This window comes from Apus apus, chromosome 2 (assembly GCF_020740795.1).
Source record: "Apus apus isolate bApuApu2 chromosome 2, bApuApu2.pri.cur, whole genome shotgun sequence".
NCBI classification, from domain to species: domain Eukaryota; kingdom Metazoa; phylum Chordata; class Aves; order Apodiformes; family Apodidae; genus Apus; species Apus apus.
Window position 1 is genome coordinate 64,819,277 of NC_067283.1, and position 24,001 is coordinate 64,843,277.

General features: G+C 41.4%; 1 protein-coding gene across 3 annotated transcripts in view; it reads left to right on the top strand.

Moving 5' to 3' along the window:
- JARID2 (jumonji and AT-rich interaction domain containing 2) overlaps positions 1-24,001 on the top strand; it is a 224,376-nt gene that overhangs the window by 148,071 nt on the left and 52,304 nt on the right. For all 3 annotated transcript variants that reach the window (XR_007888493.1, XM_051609208.1, XM_051609207.1), the window contains exon 4: positions 9,231-9,400. Coding sequence is in view for 2 of the 3 variants with exons in the window: in XM_051609208.1 (XP_051465168.1) it covers positions 9,231-9,400 (170 nt within the window). In the remaining variant the exon portion in view is untranslated. The remainder of the gene's footprint in view (positions 1-9,230; positions 9,401-24,001) is intronic.

The window sequence follows — 24,001 nt, forward strand, 5'->3', positions numbered from 1 at the left end:
GATACTGGAAGGATATTGAAGTAGCACGGTGTGTTGTGCTAAAAGTAGCTTTGACTTCTGTGTAATTAAATACAGGGACAATATTAAGATTTATTAAAATGGGCAGATTTAAACATTCTGTAGGCTGCCTTGCATAGCATGGGAAATGTTCTTGTAGGGCCAAAAAGACTTTTGAAAAAAAATCTGTGGTAGATAACAAGGTCCCTATTACATGTAATCCGATGCGGACAGAAGGACTGTGTTGCTGGGAAGGTGAAGTGAAAGGGGAGGCCATTTCGTGCCCATCGGTTTCCCCACACTGGCTTTGCTGTGTATTAGAAAACTGGGAGGATTGCTTCAGTCTTCCACCTGCAGCCAGTCCAGGCAGAAGGGTGTTGCCAGGTCTTTGCCAGTAGGTGGAGACCGTGCAAGTGAACTGGAATTTACATCCTCCTTCCAGTCTGGAAGGTGTTTGTTAGTGTGGAGTTCACCTTGTTTACCTTCAGCACATGGGCCAGGGTTTAAGGTGAAAAAAAAATTTACATTTTTGTGGTCTTCCCCTTGAAGAAGAGTTTGTCAGGATGTAATGCTCACTGAGACATCTGCTAATGATTATTAGAAAACATGAAAATGTGATTGAGGTTGTTTTTTTTTTTTTTCCTTTTCTGCTACTGTAGTTTTGCAAAATGGCAGGCCTAGCCTAGGGTTGCTCCTTGGTGATGTGCTTCCTGTAAAACTTGCTGGTGTGGGGTGATGGGTCTGGTTTAAGCTGAGAAGTAGGAGTCTTGGGTCATGCAACCAGAAAAGAGGTGTCCCCATTTCTGGATGCAGGGATGGGTAACACAAGACTCAGCTTGGCAAGTGCTTCTGTAGGGTATGTGTGCTCAGCTGTGCTTGATGAGCAGCTTGTGGTGTGCTCCAGTGAAGGGAACCAAGTAGCAAATGGAGATAAGAAATGCTGCAGAAGAAGAATGGCTCCAGAGTATGGCACAAGAGCAGAAGCAAACTGCACAGGAAGGAGTGTGGGGAGGAGTCACAAGCTGTTGAAGGTGACACTACTGCTGAAATAAGTGCTCATCAGAGGGCAGTCAGTACTGTGACTCCCACTGTAGCTTAGTCCCTTAGAGTAAACTTGCTTGTCTGTATTAGTAGCATAAGCTGTCTCTAGTGAGAAATCTTTGCAGCATGCATAGCCTGGGGAAACAAGGAGAGAGCTGTATCCAGGACATAGCCCCCTCCAAAATGGATTGCTGCCATACATTCCTGTTTCTTGTTCCTTCTTGGTGGGAATGCTTTCACATTACTGTGCATGTTTGTAGCTTGTGTGAGCATATCTGAGCTCACTCAACTAAATGCTGTTGGCGGTGTCAGTGAAGGTGTCAGCAATGACCAAGACCTTGGGAAGAGTGTTATAGGACCCAAAGTTAAGTCTCTGCAGCATGGTTGTTAGATTCCCATGTGGACTGACGAATTTGAAGGATTAGCTTGGGTGGCTTTTATGCTACTTGCAGTGTGGTTGCGGTGTAGACACAGCTGAAGTACAGCCCATAGTAGTCAAAGGTTAACGTACCAGTGCTTCTGTTCTTAGACTAGAAATGAAGTGACTCCAAAATGCGAATTTTTAAGAACCATTGCAGGACAAAGGAAGAGTGACACCACCTGTCCCCAGTATTCAAAAGGATCTCTTCTGCCATCTATTGCCACGTACGGCTCACCACATGCCTGTATGGAGGAAAAAAAATCCTGTCCAATCCCAGGTGGCACAACCCTGGAGAAAATGGTTCTAAAAGAGCTGTTGTATTGCTGAAATAGATCGTCCCATTCTTACACTTATAGAGGAATAAGCCTTTGGACCAGGATTTATGGACAGTCTGTAGGAGAGTTGCTGTAGTGTGATTGGATAACAAAGGCAGATAACTGTAAGAACCAAACGGCTTTTTGGGAGCTTCATTCAGCTGCCACGTCCTCATTTGGTCATGCTCCTAATGCTCCTTCTCCCTGGGCAGCAGCTGATAAACCCTCTTGTGCTTGCCACAGCTACCAGCTCATGGGATGGGGTGGAAGTGTTTGAGTATTTGGGGATAACTGATACACTTAAATCTAAATCAGTCTTTCTCCAGCAGCTGAAGGCTGGGCTTGAAGCATCCTATCTTTGAGATGCTTGAATGTAGATATGTGTTTTTGTAATTGTATTGTTCTGGAGTTGCACCTTGATATCTTGGCATCCTGTTTTGGTCTGAACATGATGAGAGCACGTGAACCTGTGCATAGCGCTGCAGAGGTGCAAATTGTGTATGATAAGTGTAGGACTGGTCCTGCATTAGGTCCAACTAAAAATGGCAGTAGGATGAGAGGAGAGCCATCGTCCTGGAGAAGGGCTGCAAGATTGACTAATTATGCTTTTGGGTTTTTTGGGTTGTTCCTTGTTCCTCTCTGATCCTGTGTATCTTGAGGTCTGCAGAGGGGACCCAAATTCACACTGGGAAATCCTACTGCTACATCAGGGAAGTATCAACGTTCTCTGGCCACCATGGATGTTTCAAGACAAAAACCAAGGCCATTTAGTACCCAGTGTCAATCTTCCCTCCCAAGGTTATGTAGACTACTGAAACACCTGAACTGTGTGGATCTATAGCAGAAATCTGAATGCAGTGTTAGTTTTCTACAAATTCTTCTATACCATCTAGGATGGTCTTCAGTCTGTGAGGCAAGATCTGTGTCCCCGTGTCATTGTGACTCCTTGTATATGTTAGGTGGAGTATGTGGTGGCTGAAGTTGTCCAGTTTCTCCACGGTTAACATGGTGGGAGGTGGTAAACATTGTCCATCGGCTTTTAAGAACTCCCACTTTCCCTGAGGCTGTCTTGTATGCTGCTTTGACAGCCAGGTATTTCACTTAGTGGGTATAAGTATCTGCAAAACTTAGCTAAACTGCCAAAGTGCAAGAAGTGAAGCAATTTTGGAGTCTGCAAATACCTTCTTTTGATCAGTGAGCATGGTCAGGAAAAACAGGTGATTCCGGAATTCATGATTATTTGAGCAGTTTTTAGCAAACACCTTCAAGTTGCTAGCTCTACTTTGAACTAGTCATTAAGCATTTGGGCTGGTTCAATTCTCATTCATGAAATGGCAGGAAGTTTTGTGAAAAGCTGCAGATTGCAGGAGACTGGAGAATGTTTGAAAAGATAGACTGTTTTGCAAATCTCTTCCAGGCAAGATGCTTAGGTATGAGGAACCTGGAATTTATTATAAATAGATTATTATGAATACATAAGTATTATCATTCACTTGGGTGTATTGTTCCTTGTGCATGTTTTACAGTACTTAAGCTTTGCTTTCACTTAGGAGTTATGGAGTAATAAACTGAAAATAGTAAGAAATTTGTACTGATGTAGAACTAAATCTCACATACTGGTAATTTAATACTTGGTTTGTAGCCAACACAGCATGCACTGTTATTTGGACTGTTAACATTTACCATATTTAACACAGACTGGTGTTACTAGCCTGAGCTTTGCTTTGCAAAGACTGCCTTTGTGTAGTAGGTGTTTCCTTCCTAAAAATGTCCTTTTCTATGAGCTAAAGGAATGGTGCTAGGATATTCTATTTTAAAAGACATTTCTGAAGCATTTTTAGCTAACTCAAACAGTATTTTTTTATTATAAAGAATGCAATTTGCTTAAAATATTCAACTAAAAGTCCAGTTTAGAAAAACTTCACAAAGTGTATTTTGAATTGGAGAGAAATGTTTTCCAGTCTAGTCTGAGTTTATACACTCAGGATATTTTTATTGTGGAGTTTTAGTCATTGCCTCTAATTTGCTGTCTTAGACCTAGACGGTTCAGTAGAGGAGAAGAGTGTCTAAAGGAAATGAGGCTTCCCTAAGCTGAAGTGTTTTTGAAATTTGTATCATAGGTAGTTTCTCAAGAGCAGTAGAAGGAAAATAATATTCTGTTGAGAGAATGGGAATTACTATTTATTTTTAAATAGTCTAGAATTTCTGGCTGTGTGTTGGATGTTTGCATGATATTTAGATGTGTTATTATTTTGCGTTCTTCCCCCATCCTTTTCCTTCTTGCAGAGTTTTTTCTGTTTGTGTATTTGCTAGTCTTCATAGAATCATAGAATGGTTTGGGTTGGAAAGGACCTTAAAGATCATCTAGTTTCAACCCTGTGCACAGGCATGGACACCTTCCACTAGACCAGGTTGCTCAAAGTCCCATCCAACCTGCCCTTGAACACTTTCAGGGAGGGGGCATCCACAACTCCCCTGGGCAACCTGTGCCAGTGTTTCACCACCTTCACACTAGAGAATTTCTTCCTAATGTCTAACCTAAATCTCCCCTCTTCCAGTTTAAAGCCATTACCCCTTGTCCTATCACTACATGCCCTTGTAAAACGTCCCTCCCCAGCCTTCCTGCAGTCCCCCTTCAGGCACTGGAAGGCTGCTGTAAGATCTCCTTGGAGCCTTCTCTTCTCCAGGCTGAACAACCCCAGCTCTCTCAACTTGTATTCTTAGGAGAGGTGCTTGAGCCCTCTGATCATCTTTGTGGCCCTTCTCTGGACTCACTACTACAGCTCTATGTCTTTCTTATGTTGGGGGCTCCAGAACTGGACACAGTACTTGATGTGGGGTCTTGCCAGAGTGGAGTAGAGGAGGAGAATCACCTCCCTGGACCTCCTGGCCACACTTACTTTGATGAAACCCAGGATATGGTTGTCTTTCTGGGCTGCAAGCACACATTGCTGGCTCATGTTGAGCTTCTCATCAACTAACACTCCCAAGTCCTTCTTCTCAGGACTGTTCTCAATTCTTTCTTCAACCAGCCTGTATTGTGCTTGGGATTGCCCCAGCCCAGGTGCAGGAGCTTCCACTTGGCCGTATTGAACTTCGTGTGGTTGGCAAGGGTTCACCTCTTAAGTCTGTCCAGGTCCCTCTGGATGGCATCCTGCCTCTCCAGTCAGGGAGTCAGCTTGGTGTCATCAGCAAACTTGCTGAGGATGCACTGAATTTCACTGTCCGTGTTGCTGACAAAGATGTTAAATGTCGCCAGTCCCAGTGCTGATCCCTGAGGAAAGCCACTTGTTACTGGTCTCCACTTGGACATCGAGCCATTGACTGCAACTCTTTGAGTGCAACCATTCAGCCAATTCCTTATCCCCCGAGGGATCCTGTCTGTCAAGTACATGTGTCTCCAATTTAGAAATGTCATATGTGACAGTGTCATATGATTTGCACAAGTTAATGACATCAGTTGCTCTCCCCTTATCCACTCCACCATAGAAGGCCACCAGATTTGTCAGGCAGGATTTGCCTTTAGTGAAGCTGTGTTGGCTGTCACCAATCACCTCCTTATTTTCCATTTGCCTTAGCATAGTTTTCAAGAGGTTCTGCTCCATGATCTTGCTGGTTACAAAGGTGAGGCTGACTGGTCTGTAGTTCCCCAGGTTTTCCTTTTTTCCCTTTTTACAAATGGGGGTAATGTTTCCTCTTTTCCAGTCAGTGGGAACTTCACCTGACTGCCATGATGGCTCAAATACAATGGATAGTGGCTTAGCAACTTCATCCACCAGTTCCCTCAGGATGTGCAGATGCATCTCATCAGTTCTCATGGATTTTGTGCACCTTCAGGTCTCGAACCTGATTGATTCCTACAGTGGGTGGTTCCTCATTCTCCCAGTCCTTGCCTTTGCCTTCTGTGACTTGGGCTTTGTGGCCTGAGCACTTGCCAGGGAAGACTGAGGCAAAAAGGTCACTGGGTACCTCAGCCTTCTCCAAATCCTGGGTAACCAGGTCTCCCGTTTCCTTTCAGAGAGGGCCCATCTTACGTAGCATATGGCCTTTTAGCGAGGACAGAGCAAGCAATTTATTTTGAGGACACAGGCTTTTTGTTGTTCTTTTAGCCACTTGTGCCAGTCTGTCTCATGTTGCCAAATGCACACTAAATAGGTCATTCCAGCGGAAATAATTGCATTAACAAGCAAAGAGCAAAGCCACACTGGTGATGTTACGTGTTTATCACACACAAAATGTCTTTCTGCCCCTTACCTATTCTGCCTTGCCCAGAAGTGGTGTGTGAGTGAGTGTGACAGGCTGCTACACTTGATCTAATAGGAGGAGGGTACCTCCTGTTCTGGCAGCAGCTTCATACTTGTATCGGATTAAGTGTAATGTGACACCGTACCCAAAATAATTGGTTTTCTGCTTCTAGAGTTTTTCATGGGGACATATGAGGTTATTAAGATGCATACACTCCTTCACAAGGAACCAGTTTTAAATTGTAGCCCGTGTTTTGAAATGTAAATGTTTTTCCTTTGCTGGCTCACCTTTGGAACTGGTCATCTTTACACAAACCTGGAGCAAAGGCTGCTTAAAAACTTGGCTTTTGTTTCCTACCCTTGGTGCCTCATCCTAATGTGTTGTAGCTACAGAATAGCTTGTTTCTTGCTCACAACTTGCTCTGTGCATCCTCAGGCATCGAAGTAGCAGCATGTGGAGCACATGCCTAACCATGCAAAGGACATGATTGGTTGCAGAAACCTAAAGGATGCTGCAGTCACAAAAGGGCGTCTTTATTTACTGGTGTTCATAAATCAAATTGGTGCTGCTAACACCCTGTAACTGCTCACTGTCTTAATAAAAAATGGGCAGACCTGTTTTTATGGCACTGGATAGTTCAAAACATGCAGGAGGGTACAGCAAGTATCTAAAGAGGTTTAAGAGGAGAAGGATCTTGGTTACATCTGACCATATAGCAACAAGTCTTTGCTGCCTCCCTAGGAGGCGACAAAACTGGATGGTTGTAGCCTGAAGCTGGGTAGAGGGAAGGTCTGATATTTTCACTGAAGCGCCTGTGGGAGTTGTGTGGGTAGTGAAGGGCCAGTGATGCTGCCAGGACAGGACAGGCCATGTGCCCTGTGGGAAGCAGGCAAGCCAAATGAGTGCAAAATTGTTTGTACTGGGGAAGGACAGCTAGTGGAGACTGTATTTTCAAAGACAGACCAAAGCAAAAGTACTTTCAATTCACTAATTAATTTTATGTGTATGCCAAACTTCCAAGTCCTAATCCTCTTTTGATGCTCTAGGGAGTGATAATAAGGATGCTGCAAGCAGCCCTGCCTGATCCTTGTTGCAAAGGGTTAATTTTGAACCATGAAACAGGCTTAACCTTTATTTATTGTTGTGGTGGTGGTTGTGGAGTCCTTCTCACTGCTTATCTTTGATCACATAAGATTTGAGCAGGTGATTTCAGGGGTGTGGTGAGCGGATAATGTATGTTTTTAACAGCCAAGCTGAGAAAGCATATTGATAGGGAAGAATTGCTGTGAAGATAAGAGCAGCAGGCAAGGTTGCTTGCTAACCTTTGTAGTCTGTTTTTTTGCAAGACAATGTTCATTTTGTGCAGAACAGAAGCCAACACAAAGTGTTTTCTCTGGCCACGTGTGTGGTTTTGGTGCTAGAAATGTAGTTGGTTGGAATTAAAATCCCATTCATCCTACGCAGGAGTCCTCCATCTGCTTGAAGAAATAGAGCTTTGCAAGGCAATCTGAGTAATTTTGGGGATATCCAGGAAGATATAGATGAGACCTTGATAATTGTTCATAGATATGAGGGCATATACGTGTTCAAGTGTCTTTTAGTTCTAGTTCAGAAATTAAGAGCACCATGTTAAAAAAATTACACTGTGCTATATTTGCCATTAAGGAGATGAAATTAGGCAATAAGAATTGTTGATGGTTTTTATTGTGGGATTTGGATAGTAAGGACAATTTTATGCGGAGTTTAGGGAGAAAATTGCTGATGCTATTTCTGTTGTCGTTAGGGGATGTGTATATATGTAATACAAACACTGTTGGGATTTTCAAGGTTTTTTTTTCTATTTTAGCTTCTCAATTGTGGAAGGTAAGGATTCAGCAGCAAACCTTTTCTTACCTATTTCAGTTTAATATCCATGAAAAAGAAGAGGTTTGCCAATTACATTTTTCATCCACCCTGAACAATAACTGTGCTTTTCTTAAGTCATAACAGTCAAGCCTGCCATGGAGTGACAACGCTTGGCTTTTCCTTCAGTGTTATTTGATACGTGTTTCAGTTTGACATTATGTAAATACTCTGCTATTAAGGAAGAAAATGGCATAAAATTGCATCATTTCTCAATGAGGTTTTAAGTTATTTCAGTAGCTTCTCTCCTTTTTGAAGCTGTAATAAAGATCATAATTAGAATCCCAGATGCTTAAGTGAGAAATTAGCATGTTCTTAAATGCTGAGCCGAGTCAGGTTCCCATTGAGACCCCCTCCGGGTATCTGTCCTGCCCCAAAGCGCTTTCCCTAATACCAATTTGCGTTCTAGATGTATTAAAGAAAATCATATTCATTGCCACCTAGCAGTTAATCAGAGTCTTCAGACAGGCTTGAAATAATTTGCAGCCTGCCTGCCAAAACCACCTGCACCTGTTAATTTCCTACAGCCATACCTGGGTGTGCTCTAAAACTTATCAGAGTGTCAGTCCATCTCCTGGTACCAGGACTGAAGCAAAATTACTCCATGCATGTCCTTCATTCTTACAAACTTGTCATAAATACTACTTAACCCCACTCTCGACCTCCTTGCTTACTGTGTTCTAGGCTGTGGCCAAGGAAACAAAAATCTAAAGGCTCTTACTCTTTTATTTTCCCTGTAAAAAAAAAATCTTTCCCTAAAGGTTTTTAATTTTTATTTTTTTTTTTTAGAACTGGGCCCTAACTTAGATACCTTATCTATTAATATATATTTTACCATATAAATAAGATTCTAGCAGATTGGAATAAATTAAAACCTTAATGGGGCTAAAATAAATCTCATTTGTAAATTAATTAAAAACAAGAAGCAAAGAATACTAACACTTTAGAAAAAAGACATTTTCATGGTGCAAAATACAGATTTAATTTCCAGATAAGTGAATGGTAAACTGTAAGTGTATGATGCACAAGAAAATACTTGGAACATATGAAATAGTAGTCACAGATTTTATAGTCAAGATGTTCCCTTTCTGGTTTTCCAAATTGTTGCAGAAGATACTGTGTGGATAAAAAAAAATAAAACACTGTTTTTGCAATTGACCTAGGTAGGGATTTGATATTGGCAGGAGATGGATTCAGATCTCTCTCTCTTGTTTGTTTGTTTGTTTTTCTTAACCAGTTAATTTTTGTGTTCTGATTTCTCTCTTGCAAGTTCTGCCTAACGTGCTTCTGATATGCTCTTGTTTCCACAGGCCAAGGCTGCAAGCACAAAGGAAGTTTGCTCAGTCCCAGCCAAACAGTCCCAGCACAACTCCAATAAAGATAGTGGAGCCGTTGTTACCCCCTCCTGCCACTCAGATTTCTGACCTCTCCAAAAGGAAGCCCAAGACAGAAGATTTTCTCACTTTCCTCTGTCTTCGAGGTAGGAGTCTCACAGCAGCCTAGGGGGGCAGTCTGATTCAAAAGTGTGAGCCATAGCACCTGACACCAAGAAGCAGCGAGACAGATGTGCTGGTGCTACACGTGAATATAGTGCGTGCATTTCTACTCTCAGCAATTTGACTGCATCTGCAGCAGAAGCATTCGAGTTAATGCTGTAAAGACCATAAAATGAGGCTGGTAATAGTGCAAAAAGAAATCTGTTTTATGCTTAGCACTCTGTTATCCTGAATGAGTCTAGCTCTCTTAAGTCCTCCCCATCATCCTTTGTTTTGTCTGACTATAAACTGAAGAAGTTTTTAACTTGCCTGTGGACTTGAAGGAACAAGAGGAGAGATCTGGTTGGAAATTCCCCTTCCCTAACTACTCACTGCCCTTTATTGTTCTACCTGAGTGAGGCTTTTCATCTGACAGTGAGTGGAGGGGTGCGTAGCTGCCCTGGGAGCTGGGTTGTTCCCATGGTGATAATTAAAACAGGTGAGCTCCTCCACTCTGCAGCCCAAGTGCAGACAAGACATCTGAAGTTGCACGATTAAATACGTGTCTCTTTCTGCAGATGCCCCCCTCCACCATCCCCTTAGCTAGTCACTGCTCCATCCTCGATGTGCTGGAATGATGCCTCTTGTTGTTTAGTCCTATTACTAGCTGAAAGAGTGGGCATTTGTTACAGATAGGACTTGTCTGCTGAAGTCTTACCTAGTGGATTAAATACTTCAAAGCTTGTGTTTGAGTTTCCCTTTCCAGTACTGAAATCTTGGTTGCATCTGCAAGCAGCACTGGTCAACACCACCCATAATTAATGCAGCAGGGTTTGATTATTTTTTTATTGGTTTCTGGGAGATTGTAGGCCAGTAGTAGCTTTAGTCTGGTTGCTAATTTATCTGTCTTGACTCTGTTCCAACATGGAGCCTTCTTCCTGTTGGGACTTCTGGTAAAGTGGGTGGGTGGAGAGGATGGAGAGGGGTGGTTTGCTAGCTTTTGTGTTTGCTTAAAAGATTGCAAGGAGCAGAATCTAATGGAGTTTAAAGTGGTATCACAATCCTCTGAAATTTAATCTGTGGAAATGTATTTCTAATTTAGTCTGCTGTGAGGTTGATCAGTCTGTTGGCAGCATGTCACTGCTGTGATCTGGGCCAACTGCCACAGTTGTTGGTGGGAAAATTCAGATGGTCGGGGTGTGTGTGTATGTGTGTGAGCACACATGGCTGCATTCACGCACTTGTTTCCACTGCTTGCTAACTAAGCATGTGTTATTTATAGCTTTGAAGGCACTTGCACTTAAAGAAAAGTAACCTGTGTGGGGATGTGATTTATCTCCATTTCTATTTCCTACTGTCTCTTAGCATTCTGCTTTGACAATGCAAATGGGAAGCACAAGTACTTCTGTCCTATGCCAGTGCTTCATTCAGATAGTTTGTGTGGTTTGTTTTTTTTTGTTTTTTTTTTTTTAATCAGTGGCTGTTTAGCTCTTGCACCTGTAATTTTCTTCTTTATTATTCATTTGTAGAATAATTGATGTTTTGTACTGTCAATTAAGAACTTAAAATTCATTCCTAATTTCTTCAGTATGCAGGAGTACTTGTATATTTCAGACAACATGTGCATTCATACAGCAAGATCCCAATTACAATTATATTAAAAACCATGAGGGAAAATCTGCTCCGAGTGCCACACATGGCATGTTCTTGGTCTGTTTAAAGAGGCTGAAGAAAGGCGAAGCTGTCAGCTCTCTGTTTCAACTCCTCCACAAGTTTATTGCTCCATCACCCCTGTTTAAAGCCAGAAAAGAGCAAGTAAAAACAGGAGGGGAAATCTTGGACATCTGCTACCTGCATGCATTATCTGTGGAGGAGCAGGAGGGCAGCTGTGGCTTGCAGGGAAAGGGAGTGGGTTTGTTGAGGTTGCATCATTCTGGCTTTGGTGCTGAACTGCTGTGTCCTTCAGGCGGCCCTGGCTGCCTGAGATAGTGTGTGTTTGGTCCCTCAGGTGGTTTAGCTCCAGGTGGTGGTCTGTTTTGATGTGTCTGTTGGAAAAAAGGACACGGAAGGTGGTTCTTAGTATGCTTGCAGGGAGTTCATCTAGCAGCCCACTGGTGCATCCAGCTCCAGAAAGGCCCTGCAGGTGGCCTTCCAGGCCACTGGCAGACTTAGTTTGGTGCTCCTCTTCTGGTGGTACCCAGTGAGCCTGGAGAGGGAAGAACCAGCTGCTTACTTAAACCCTGTGTAGGGAAGACTTGTGATTTTTTTGGAAGGAGTTTGTTTTGGTTTTGAACCTCTGTGCTATTATTTATTTAAGTGTTGAGGGATTAGAAGTTGCTTGCATGGTGGGACATACAGTTTCTCAGATTTCTGTCTGGGTGTGCCTGTCCAGCCCTGTCATTTTGCACTTACATAATGAGATGCAACAAACAATTACATAGAAATAAGAGCACAGCACTTTGAAAGTTATTTAGTACAAAGTCTAGTAGTGATGTGATTCAGGGCAGTAAATCCCCATGATCCCCATGTTTATGTGTGTTTGTGGGCTTTTTTTTTTTCTTTTTAGATTTTTTTAGATTTGTGACTCCCTTAAGTCTTAGTCTTTCAGAATGCTCTGGTTATATGGTCCCTGCATGCATGGCCAAAGGCAGTCTTCTCCAGGACCAGAGTGAAAACAGCTCATCAGTGTGCACTTTCATTTTCTATTTTTAAATACAAAAATTAAAAAATCCCAGTCACTGCTAGAACTTCACTGTTTGGTACTCTAAAAGGTTAATTTTGGAAGGTTAATTTTAAGTGGCAGCAGCTGAGTTTTTGTGAGTTGTGGAGCAGTACTATTATGTGACAATATGGAATAAAGGCCCTTGATGTATGTAATGTCCTAAAAAAGAGTTCCATGAGTTCCTAAAAAAGGAGTTCCATGTACCTGGCCTTCTCCTATATTTCAGAAAATATAATGACTCAACTTTTTTTTTTTGCATCCTGTAATTTCAAAGAGAGATTATTTAACCAAGATGACCCGCTTGGTTTCATTATCCAGAATACTAGGGGCTTTAGACATATTTTTAATTAGTTTGTTTTTTGAACTCTTGATTTGATAATGCAATGTACTAATTACTTTTTAAGAGGTAAGCTGAACAGAATGAAAAAGCTGTAGCAGTTGATGACTATCTATGCACCCTGGAATACATCTCACTGACCAGACTTGACAATGCTTCCCTGCTTTCCATTATTTTTAAATGCCTTTTTTATTCCTTTCTTTTTCTTTATTCTTTCCTTTTTTTTTTTTTTTAAAATTGTGACCTAGAATTTCCGATACAAGAAGGAAGGGAATAGTGGAGATATCTCTGAAGTGTTTGTCTGCAGTGTTCTTATCTTTAAATAGCTTCTTTGAAGGAGCCTGTACGCCCTTTGCCAGAGGCATAATTAGTATCTTTCAGCAGTACGCATAGATATGAGTGTGTCATCTCTGTGCAGTTGTACAACAGCTTTCACTTTTGCTGTGTTTTCTGCCTCTGATCAAATTTTTTCTACCAGCTTCTGTTACAGTGCATTTAAGTTACCTTTACTTTCCGTAATTCCTTACAGGTTAAAAATATTGCAAGTGGAATAATACAGGGCTAGAGGGGAAAGAAGAAACAGCTCCCTGTGAGCAGTGGATCTTTGGCAAAAGGTGATGACAAGAAGGCTGTGATTAGGAGCTTACATTTTAAGAAGTTTTCCCATGATCAGTTTTCTAATTAAGCCAGGCCTCTGGGAGTTACATGCTAGAGAATTTCAAGGATTCCCAAATAAAAGATGGTTTAATTGAGATCTCACAAATCGAGTTTTCAGACTCTTCTAACAACTGTTCTGCAAAACATTGACTGTTCCTATTCTTTTGAGTACTGCAATAACTTAATGATATGATGATTTCTTACAGCTGGGCAAAACCAAAATAGAAAATTTCACTATACCATGTTTGTCCAAATTTCAGTAACTTCTGGATCTCAGTGCCATAGTCCTCTTTCAGTTTGCTCTTAAACAGGCTTTTTTGTTTTAAACACCTTGTTTAGTTGGTAGTCTTGGCAGGCTTTGATCCCAGTCTCTTATGTCTCAGGAGGTATTGTATTGTCTTTGCCAGGAGATATCTATAGAGATTTTCTTTTACAACAGGAGAGGCCTCAAAAACAAACCTTGGAAGCTCTTAATTTTGGGCTTGTTAGAAAATGGCCAATAATTTGCATAGCTTTTAATGAGGCAGAAGGTACACTTGCCTGGTAATTGTCAGTAGGTACACTGGCCTTTATGAGACTTGGCATCTGCATCAATCACATTCTTGAAGTCCCAGGCTGCCAAGGGAGCATATTACCACTGTGGAGACATGCACAGCAGATCAGAGCAAGCAGGTTAAATAGCACAGCAACTTGGTTAGGCTGGAAGGAGAGCAATGAAGTGCTGACACTGTCCAAAAATGTGAGCTGCCTTGCACTTGAGGTTAGTTTTCATAATTCCAGAATAATACTAAACCATGAAGAATTACGATGATTTGTTTAAAATACTGGAGGAAAACTTTTAATAAATTGTATTTTTAAATCATTTGATGTTTGAGACTGAAATTTTAGGATGGATTGAAACCACTAAATTAAACATTGGGATGTAGAATCTTAATCACAAAAAAACTTGAAAAAGAAGTTTGCATTTAACAACTGTAATCTCACTTTTTTTTTTTTTTTTTTTTTTTAAAGCTAAGAGTAATATTGAAATGTAAAAGAAGAGATGCATCTCATACATGCAGCCATTTAGTCCCCCTGTGGAATATGCTGCTCTGGGCTTGTAATTCACTCCATGGTGATTTAGGATAGAAGTAATTTAATCAGTGTTGGCAGGGGGAAGTGGAATATGTGGGCTCCCAGTAAGAAGCACATGTATCAAGTATGTAGAGACAGCCTGGCAACCTACAGTGGGACATTACTCCTTCGCAGGAGATGGGAGTGCTGCTGGAAGGCCATGCCTCCAGGCATGCAGTGGAGGTTGCATCTTGACATCAATTTATGCCTGCTAGGAGACTTAAGAGGTTGCAAGAGCTGCAGCTGAATCAAAGTTTTACCCTGATCTTTTGAGGCCCCTTCCTGATGTTAATGATTCCAGTATCTACCCCTGCAAAAAGCCACAGGACAGAATTAGCTTGTTGAAACAGGAGGCTAATCTTGTGGTTCAGCTTTTGTATTTGCCACAGACTCTGAGTCCCTCAGCAAACTTCATAGTTTTTTCTGTAAAGTGAGAAATACTTATTTCTGTGTGTTGATACTGTTGTAGGTGGTCATGGATTATGCTTGAGCTACCAGCATAAAATTTGAGTCCTCTTACAGCAGCAGCAGTGCTTCAAAACCTCAGTGCCTATGGTTTTCAGTTTCAGGTGGGCAACATAAAGTATTCTGGCAAAGGCAATTCCTGCCCTTCCTCCCAACCAGAAACCTGTTAGCCTGCTTCTGTAACCTGTGAACTTACTGTAGGTTCAGTGTTCCCTAAAAGACTTACTTAGTGTTATGAATGGGGCTTATAATCTCTTGGCTGTGAAACACAGCCTGGTAGGCTTCTCGGAGTGGCAGCGCCATGGCTTGGGATTTGCAGATTTGTTTGTGGTGGAGAGGAACATTAAGACTGGGTTGAAGTATATGTGGGAAGGTTTGGTTTTGAAGTCTCCCTCCAAATCTAGCTAGGTTAGTGGAGGTAGATTGGCTTGAGAGTGCCAGATGTGAATTGTAGCTGTGAGAAACAATATATTCAAGGTTTTTTAATACTGTGTTGTGTGTTTTATTGACTTTGGAAAGTGAACCTTATTTTTTTTAATTTTTCCTGAAAATTCATGCATTTCCCCACTGCTACTTCATTTCCCTAAAAAAGGAACAATTTTCCTTGGCTTTTTTGTTTTAGCTCTGCTGCTTTGAAGAATGGACTGAGGTAAAAATGTGGTTTATGTCAGTAAACTAGCTGGTAAGTTAGACATAAAACTAAGCATCTAGTGATTCATACAATGGCAGAGAAAGGGAGAGTCTGAGCCATAAGTGCGTTTATGAGCTCCTTTTTGTTTCTGTACTTGGGATGGCCTTTTCCTCCCCCACTCTCAAGCATCAGGGAGCTTCTGCTGGGACTGTTCCTGCAGGTGGAGTCAAACAAGTGAGAAAGAATTGCTCTATCCTATAGAGTTTATGCTGTTCCTTCTCCTTTAGCTTTGCTCTGTAAAACGACCATGAAGTGCAGGCATAAATGATGATTTATTCACACGCACTTCAGGGACTGGACGCTGTCCTGCCAAAACCTACTAAGTAGGACATATAATAAATGAGAAGCAGGCCCTAAATTTTAAGCATTGAGATGCTAGTACATCAGGAGCATTTGGGAGCCAAGGTTTTTCCACCTGCGTACAGCCCCAAATTGGGGCCGTGTGTCAGAGGAGAAGCCAAACCTTTGGACATGGCTTGTTATAGGGCTTGGCATGCCATGTGTTTATCAAGGCAGGCTTAAGTCCCACATACCTTGACCTTCCTTGTGCTTAAATGTCTTAAATAGTTTTAGCATTTTTCCAAAGCACATCTGGGTTATGTTTAATTGTTAGGAGGAAAAAATAAAAGAGAGGAGCTAGAGGGGGAGTTGGTGTAAATAATTCATGGAGAAGAATCCTCCAATTTTGTAGAAACCACAGTCTAAATTACAGAGAAGGCTCTGGGATTGAGATGATTTTTGTTGTGGTTGTAACATACCAGGGTTTGAATCCTGTCCAGATGAAAACATTTGGTTTGTACTTCAGTAAATATTGCAGAAACACTGCCAGCTAATTCTGAAGAGTAATGAAATAGTGCTTTTGGCAAAGCACATGCACTTTCCATACTTCTGATTCCACTCTTCAGATCCAAATTCAGAGTTTTTTTAGTATGCTTAGCTGGTCCCAGACAAAAGTTAATGAGAAACAAAACATACCATAATTTAGTAGGGAAAATTACACATTTGTCAAATAAAAAAAAGTTAATAACCTCATTAGTCAAATAAAATGGCTGAAAAAGAGTATAGTTTATTCTATTAATCAGACACTTGCTGCTGAGGTCAATGCATCTGTATGTACAGGTTTTGTAAGAATCAATTCTGCCTGCTGTTAGTAGCAAGCCTGAATATTCCACATGCAAAGGGTAATATCTTTCTGAGAAAACTGCTAAAAGCAGCACCATGACTTAAAGAAAATGTATTTTACTTTCTACGTATTGTTGTTTAAGCATCAAATAAATTATTATAACATAATATAACATAAAATACATTTGTCATCCTTTCATATGCATTAGGCAACACTGTGTATAGTTGTGGTAATTGTTTTTCCTACATAGTTAGGTTTTCTTTTGTGTTGCTCTCACAATAGGAGGGAAGACAAAAATACTCGAGAGAATTTAAATAATGAAAATGCAGATACTCACAGAAACAGTTGCCAAACATACTTCAGACCTCATTTTTTAAAGAGCAGAGTATCTTCCCTTTTTGTAATAATTCATAGCTCATTGTAACTCTGCTGAATGAATTTAAAAAGGAAAAAATTGCCGTTCATGATCTTTCACAATTTTTTTCATTCACAGTGGTATCTGATGACAGGAGCATGGATCTCCTGCTTTTGGTACTGGTGACAAGAGGGTTTGTTAGCTATCTGAGCTTTCTGTGTGGCTTGCACCATGCCTTAGTCAGCCGTGGCAGTTTGTTAGGTTGCTGCCTGGCCTTGGCCATAGCTTTTCTGCTCTTGACTGTGGGTTGACAGCAACTTGGTGAAGCAGGAAAAGGTAAGCAGTACATGTCAGGGCAGCAGATCAACAGCACTATCAGACATACTCCTGTTAAAGGTATCCTACCTGCTTTACGGTATTTGTTACTATTTAATGTCAATAATTCTTTCAGCATCTTCTTTCTCCTGTTGCTCCTGCAGCCTTGGTCCATCTGCTAACTTATCTCTTGCCACTTGCCTCTTTCTCCAACACCAGCACACCCAAACCCATCTCTTCTGCTCTGCTTCTGCATGCCCTTTCCTTCTGCTTGCTTCTACTTTCTGTCTGTCATATTGAAGTCACCTTGTCCAGTTCTTTAGTTATGGTATGTGGTTTTATTCAAATATTGATGCAAAACAAATCAACTGATTTGAGGGGGAAAAAAACCCACACATTTAGGAAGTGTGTGCTTGGACATCATCGGGACAGAATGTAAAATGTACAGTCTCCTGCAAGAGATTGGAAACATACCGCGTTTCATGTTTTGTTTAATAACTGAAAGTGATGTATTAAGCTACACATAAGAAAAAGTGTGCATAGAAATTTTCCAAATCTTTACTTGAGATCTTGTAACATTGCATTACAGTTACAGCATTTATTAATGGACTTTAATTTCCTTAGTCTGGGATTTTAATCTAAATCAATTCCCCGATCCGATTCACCGTGTGGCACCACAAAAAAATTATACTGCCATAGTCAAGGTGGTGGCACAGGAGTAAGAACAAGAGGCCAGATAGGGGTAAATGCTCTGTAGACAATTTTTAATGCCAAGAAAAATGTAGCCACATGGTTCCTTGCCTGAAATGTCTTCTAAATAAGTAGTGGAAAGGCCAGTTTTATTTTCTAGATTACAATCAGATTTGCTGAGTGAGCAGGTTTTTCAGGCACCTGCTGATCGGGTGTGCAGCAGGATGAGTTTCTTAATGTGGAGGGCTTCTTGTCTGCTTTCTCCAGGTGCTGGAGGGATGTTTCCCTGGTCTCCCCCTTCATCCACTGTCAGTGGTAACGTGTGCCTGAACAACTTGGGGGCTGCTGACACAGAACACTTGTAAAATTCTGTACAGCCACAGGCTTTCATAGCTCTCTTGCAAATGTTTTTCTGCTGTTTTTCTTAGGGATGGAAAGTGAGGAAGGGGGGAGTGATATACCTAGAGTGCTGAGACCTGGCATGCACCACCTCCTAGGCACAGATGCTGCCCGCTATCTGGAGCATTGCAACTCTTTTGCTGTTGGTTATTAATTAAATTCTAAAGGTGCCCTTTAGACAAAGGCAAAAATGTGCAGAGTGGTGTGTCATAAATTAAAAAAATCAAGGAAGCACCTAGAACTGTATGTTCTGTGAACATGTGTATATGTATGCACCTGGTGAACCTGCAGTTTTCCTTATTCTTACGCCATTTTGGAGTGTTTTTATCATCTTGTTGTCATATATAATTTTCAGTATAAATACCTTGTATAAAGGTATTGTTTCAAGGAGAAACCTGACAGCAGCAACACTCAACAAAGTCAATCTGTAAGGGAAGCTTAAGACATTCTTAACTTGATATGAAGACAGGCCAGATTTGTGAGGAAGGGTATTATATATTGTTATACCAATTGATATAGCTGAAAAAACCAAACTAGCTCATGAGTGCACATTCTTCTCCACCTCTCCAACAGACTTCATAATTTGTGGCTACAATAACACCACATAGTATTGTTTACAGAAATGAACAGATTTGAGTAACAAACTGGGTCCCTTGTAGAGTTATACTATGGCTTCATATACACATGCCTGTCTGGTCTCAGATTATGAAGCATGTTTAGGACAGGAATCCTTATTATAATAATGAAAGTGACTGATCACCTAGCTTCCTCTCTTAATGGTGCAGCTTCACTCATATGGGCTTCATTAGTTCCTCAGTAATGAGAAGTCTTGAGTTTTATTTCCACAAGAGGAGTTTGGGGCAGTGGGGGATGTCTGTTAGCTCTTTGCCTGGTGTAAACCACCAGTGCACATCAGCCACTCATGCTTACACACATTAGGTGTTGCCTAATCAACATAATGGTTATTGGTTTAGCTTGAATGAAACCACAGTGTACTTATAGGCTTGTCTTTCCTTAAGGTTGCTCATAAAGGGAATTTGCAGCATCTTGATCTTCAGCAGCCTGTTTCAGTATTTCAGTGTTTTCTCAGCCTTTTGGACATCCTTAGCTAGGCAGACTTAAATGGCAGTGGTGTTAACCAGCTCAATCCACAGGTGTGAACAAATTTTCAGTATTTGAGGCTATTCCAGAGCATTATAAAAGACATCGATAAAAGTAGTCCTAATACAAAAAGTAAGCAAGAAAGCTTAAGTCTCTTATATTTCTTTGTGGTTTTCATCCATTATGATGCTTAAATAGAACAAAAATGCACGAGTTAAGCCTTTGTTTTTTCTTTCTTTTTTCTTGCTTTCTGTTTTACAAATCAACTTTAATAAATATGTAGGAAAAGCTGGGAGGGAGGCAAACCAGATTGAATGCCAGCTTTTCTTCAAGGTCTCATGTTGCAGAGCACTTAGATCAGTAAAGTGAGGGCTAGCAGGATTCTCCTGTGTTATTGGACTTTTCTAGTCTAATTTCTTTGAAAACGTATTTCCCAAACAGTCCCATCTGTCCCAGGAATGCAGTTTAACTGTTGTTGCTCATAGTTCTTGATTGGAAAGAATTAAAAAATGTCATTCTGACCAAATATTTACGAGCTGAGATTACAATGATTGAATACCAGGAGTTAGGTGAAGTTTGTATCAGCTGTCTCACTTGGGTTAAACTCTCCCTCCTTTCTAAGCAGAATGACACAGTACTATATTTTATTCTCTGCTTTAAAAGAAAAAAAGAAAAAATATTGCTATTGCAATAACAACATTTGTGTAGCAGATGATAATTCTATTTCTGATTGCTGTTCAATGCAGCTGACTAAAAAGCTCAGAGATGTGGAAGTCTAGGTATCACAGAATCATGTAGGTTGGAAAAGACCTTTAAGATCATCCAGTCCAACCTTTAACCCTACTCTACCATGTTCACCCCTAAACCATATCCCCAGGCATCACATCTGTATGACTTTTGAACACATCCAGGGATGGTGACTCAACCACCTCTGTGAGCAGCCTGTTCCAATGCCTGACAACCTTTCCAGGGGAAAAAATGTTAATAATATCCAGTCTAAACATCCCCTGGTGTAGCTTCAGGCTGTTCCCTCTTGTCCTATCACTATTAACTTGTCAGAAGAGACCAGCACCTACCTTTCTACAGTGTCCTTTCAGGTAGTTGTAGAGAGCAATAAAGTCTCCCCTCAGCCTCCTTTTCTTTAGACTAAATAGCCCCTTTTCCCTCAGCCACTCTATGGAATGATAGATTAGGAAAGATTGGGCTTAGACAATAGATGCTATATGTGGTCTCCTATTTTAGTGACTCAGAAGGATAACATTTTGGACCATTTCTCTACTGATAATAGATTTCAGTCTGTGTTTGAATCTAATTTTGAGTGTTTTTAACAGTAAGTTTCCTTTACTGCCATCATTTATCAGTGCATTAATGCACTGATGGTGCCAGACTTAGGACCATGATTATAACTGATGCACGGTACAGACTTGCAGAGCTAATAACTTCTGAATCCATACCACAGACTTGGGTATCTAAATGGAAGAAAAAAACCCAACAATTTATTTTTCTGGCAGAACTGTCCTAGAGTAACTGTTTTGGAGACTTCTAGTTATTTGCTCCCATCCAAGCAGAAGAATTAATGTGCCTCTCAGCACCTTTTGCCTATTATGGTTGATTGCTTAGAGTGTGCCAGAAAGTTCTGGGTTTGCATAAAAAACATGAACAGTTTTGTTTCTGTAAGTTGCTACAGCTTCCATGCCTTGAAATATGTCAGCAAGCTAAATTTGAACATTAGTCTATACAAGAGAATCATAAAGTGGTTTAGATTGGAAGGGACCTTAAGGATCCTCTAGTTCCGACCCCCCTGCCGTGGGCAGGCACACCTTCCACTAGACCAGGTTGCTCAAAGCCACATCCAACCTGCCCTTGAACATTTCCAGGGAGGGGGCATCCACAACTCCCCTGGGCAACCTGTGCCATTGTCTCACCACCATCACACCATAGAATTTTTTCCTAATGTCTAACCTAAATCTCCCCTCTTCCAGTTTAAAGCCACTGCCCCTTGTCCTATCACTACATGCTGTTGTAAAACATCCCTCCCCAGCTTTCCTGTAGCCCCTTCAGGTACTGGAAGGCTGCTATAAGGTCTCCATGGAACCTTCTCTTCTCCAGGCTGAACAAACCCAACTCTCTCAACCTGTCTTAGAGGAAGTGCTGCAGCCCTCTGATCATCTTTGTGGCCCTCCTCTGGACTCACTCCAGGAGCTCAATGTCTTTCTTATGTTGGGGGCTCCAGAACTGGACACAATACTCTATGTGGGATCTTGCCAGAGTGGAGTGGAAGGAGAGAATCACCTGACTTGACCTGCTGGTCACCCTTCTTTTGATGCAGCCCAGGATATGGTTGGCTTTCTGGGCTGCAAGCACACATTGCTGGCTCATGTTGAGCTTCTCATCAACCAAAACCCCCCAAGTCCTTCTGTGTTCAGCAGCTTCCATTCCCTTCAACCCCCAGTCTGTATTGATACTGGAGGTTGCCCTGACCCATGAGCAGCACCTTGCACTTGACCTTACTGAACTGCATGTTGTTCATGTGGGTCCACCTCTCAAGTCTGTCCAGGTCTCTCTGGATAGCATCAGGCCCCTCCAGTGTGTCAAGCACACCACACAGTTTGGTATCGTCAGCAAACTTGCTGAGGCTACACTCAATCCCATCATCCATGTTGGCAACAAAGATGTTAAACAGTGCCACTCCCAGTACAGGCCCCAGAGGAACTCCACTCTTCACTGGTCTCCGTTCGAACATCAAGACATTGACCTCAGCTCCTCATATGTGACCATCCAGCCAATTCCTTACCCATCCATTGAATCTTTCCAATTTAGAGACCAGGTTATCATGCCAGGACAGTGTTGAATGCTTTGAAATTTGTGGAGTGCAAAAGGCTTTCTCCCTAGAGTAACCATATGTGTCCATACATTTATGTCTAGGTTGGATGGATTAATATGTATGCTATTTTGGGGCAGGGGGGAGTTGTCATGCCCTAGGTGCTTCTGCAGTGTTTTCCCCTGGCTGTGCCAGTGCTATCATTGATGCACAGCATGGGGTGCTAATGGGGAGTTTCTCTCTGCTTCTCCCCAAGGCAGTTGCAGTCCCAAAGTGGCCATTATGGAGACCAAGAGCAAAGGTCTTTACAGGTGTGGGCTGAGCCCCACACAGCTGCTCACTCACTCCCCCCACCCCAGCTATCTCCAGGAAACAAGGACTTCATTACATGTGACAGTTACTTAGGAAGAAAACCACTGTAACTCAGAAAGCCTTCTTGTCCTCCTCCTTCCCCCAGCTTTTAATGCTGAGCATAATGTCATATGGTCTGTGATATCCCTCCAGTCAGCTGGGGTCAGTTGTCCTGGATATGTCTCCTCTAGGCTTCTTGTGAACCCTCAGCCTGCTCGCTGGCAGGGCAGCATGAAGAACAGGAAAGGAAAAAAAAGCCTTGATGCCGTGCAAATACCATTCAGCAGTAACTAAACATCCTTGTGTTATCAAGTCTGTTTTTGGTCACAAATCTAAAACAGCACCATACAAACTACTGTGAAGAAAATTAGCTTCATCACAGCCAAAACCAGTATGCTTAGGATGGTTCCTTGCAGAAACAGCCTGTCCTGTTTTTTCTCCCATATTTAGGTATCCATTCATTAAAATGTAATCTTTGTAATTAAGAATATTTTGTACAAACCTGGTGGGAGCAGAAAATATGCAACCCAAAAATAAGCTGTAGTTAGTTGTTGGCAATGACAACGCCAACAGCTAACAAACAAAACACAGAACTGCTGTTCTGGAGAGCTTGAAGCCAGAAGTGTTTCCTAAGGAAGCATCAGCTCAATAGCTGCTACCTTGTGTTGTTGATCTGTAGCCCAGCTTTCTTTGTCCTTTGCTTTATTTAGTTACAGGAAGATAACTGAAGCAGTGAGTCCACGTTCTTCACTTCTATTGATTTTGTTTTTTTCCCTCTCTTCACCAAAAACGAAAAATAATTAGATTTTTGTGAGTAGAAAGCTACTAGGGCGTGTGTCCCTGCATTTTGAAGTAGAAACTAGTATTGGGCATAAGAAAAAGTATCCATTATTTGTGAACAGCATTTGTACATTTAAAAATAGTTATTAGATTGCTACAGTCATGTCATGTAGTTCTGATGCACTGCAGGGAAACCTATGCACTGTTGCATGAAACACATGAGAGAAATTTTGTGCAAGAGCTTTATCTAAATTACAACCTTGTATTGTTATTAAGCTTGTGAATTCTCACTTCTCTCTCACTGAGTTGCATGTTTTAGCTTACTCTTGTGCACATAAGGCAGGGCAGTGGGAGCATTATGGGAAGTAAGTAAGTGATGAGAAGCAACATCCTCAAGAGGAGCACATGAGGCATCAGGAGACCGTTGCTCTTTTCTCTCCTTTGCTAGGGACCTAATAGGCAAATTTAAGCATCTCAGTGTCTCAGGTTTTCTTTTTTGTTTAAAACTGAAACAGAATACTGTAAAACATTGTGTACAATACTGTAGAGATCTGCAAAGCATTTTAGAGTCTAAATACTACTATTTTATTGTAATAATAACCTAAAAATATCATTGGGGTGCAGATTGGTTTGTAAATGCTTTCTTTTCTTTTGGAAAAGCTGCAAGCTTTTTAGTTTGTGCATTA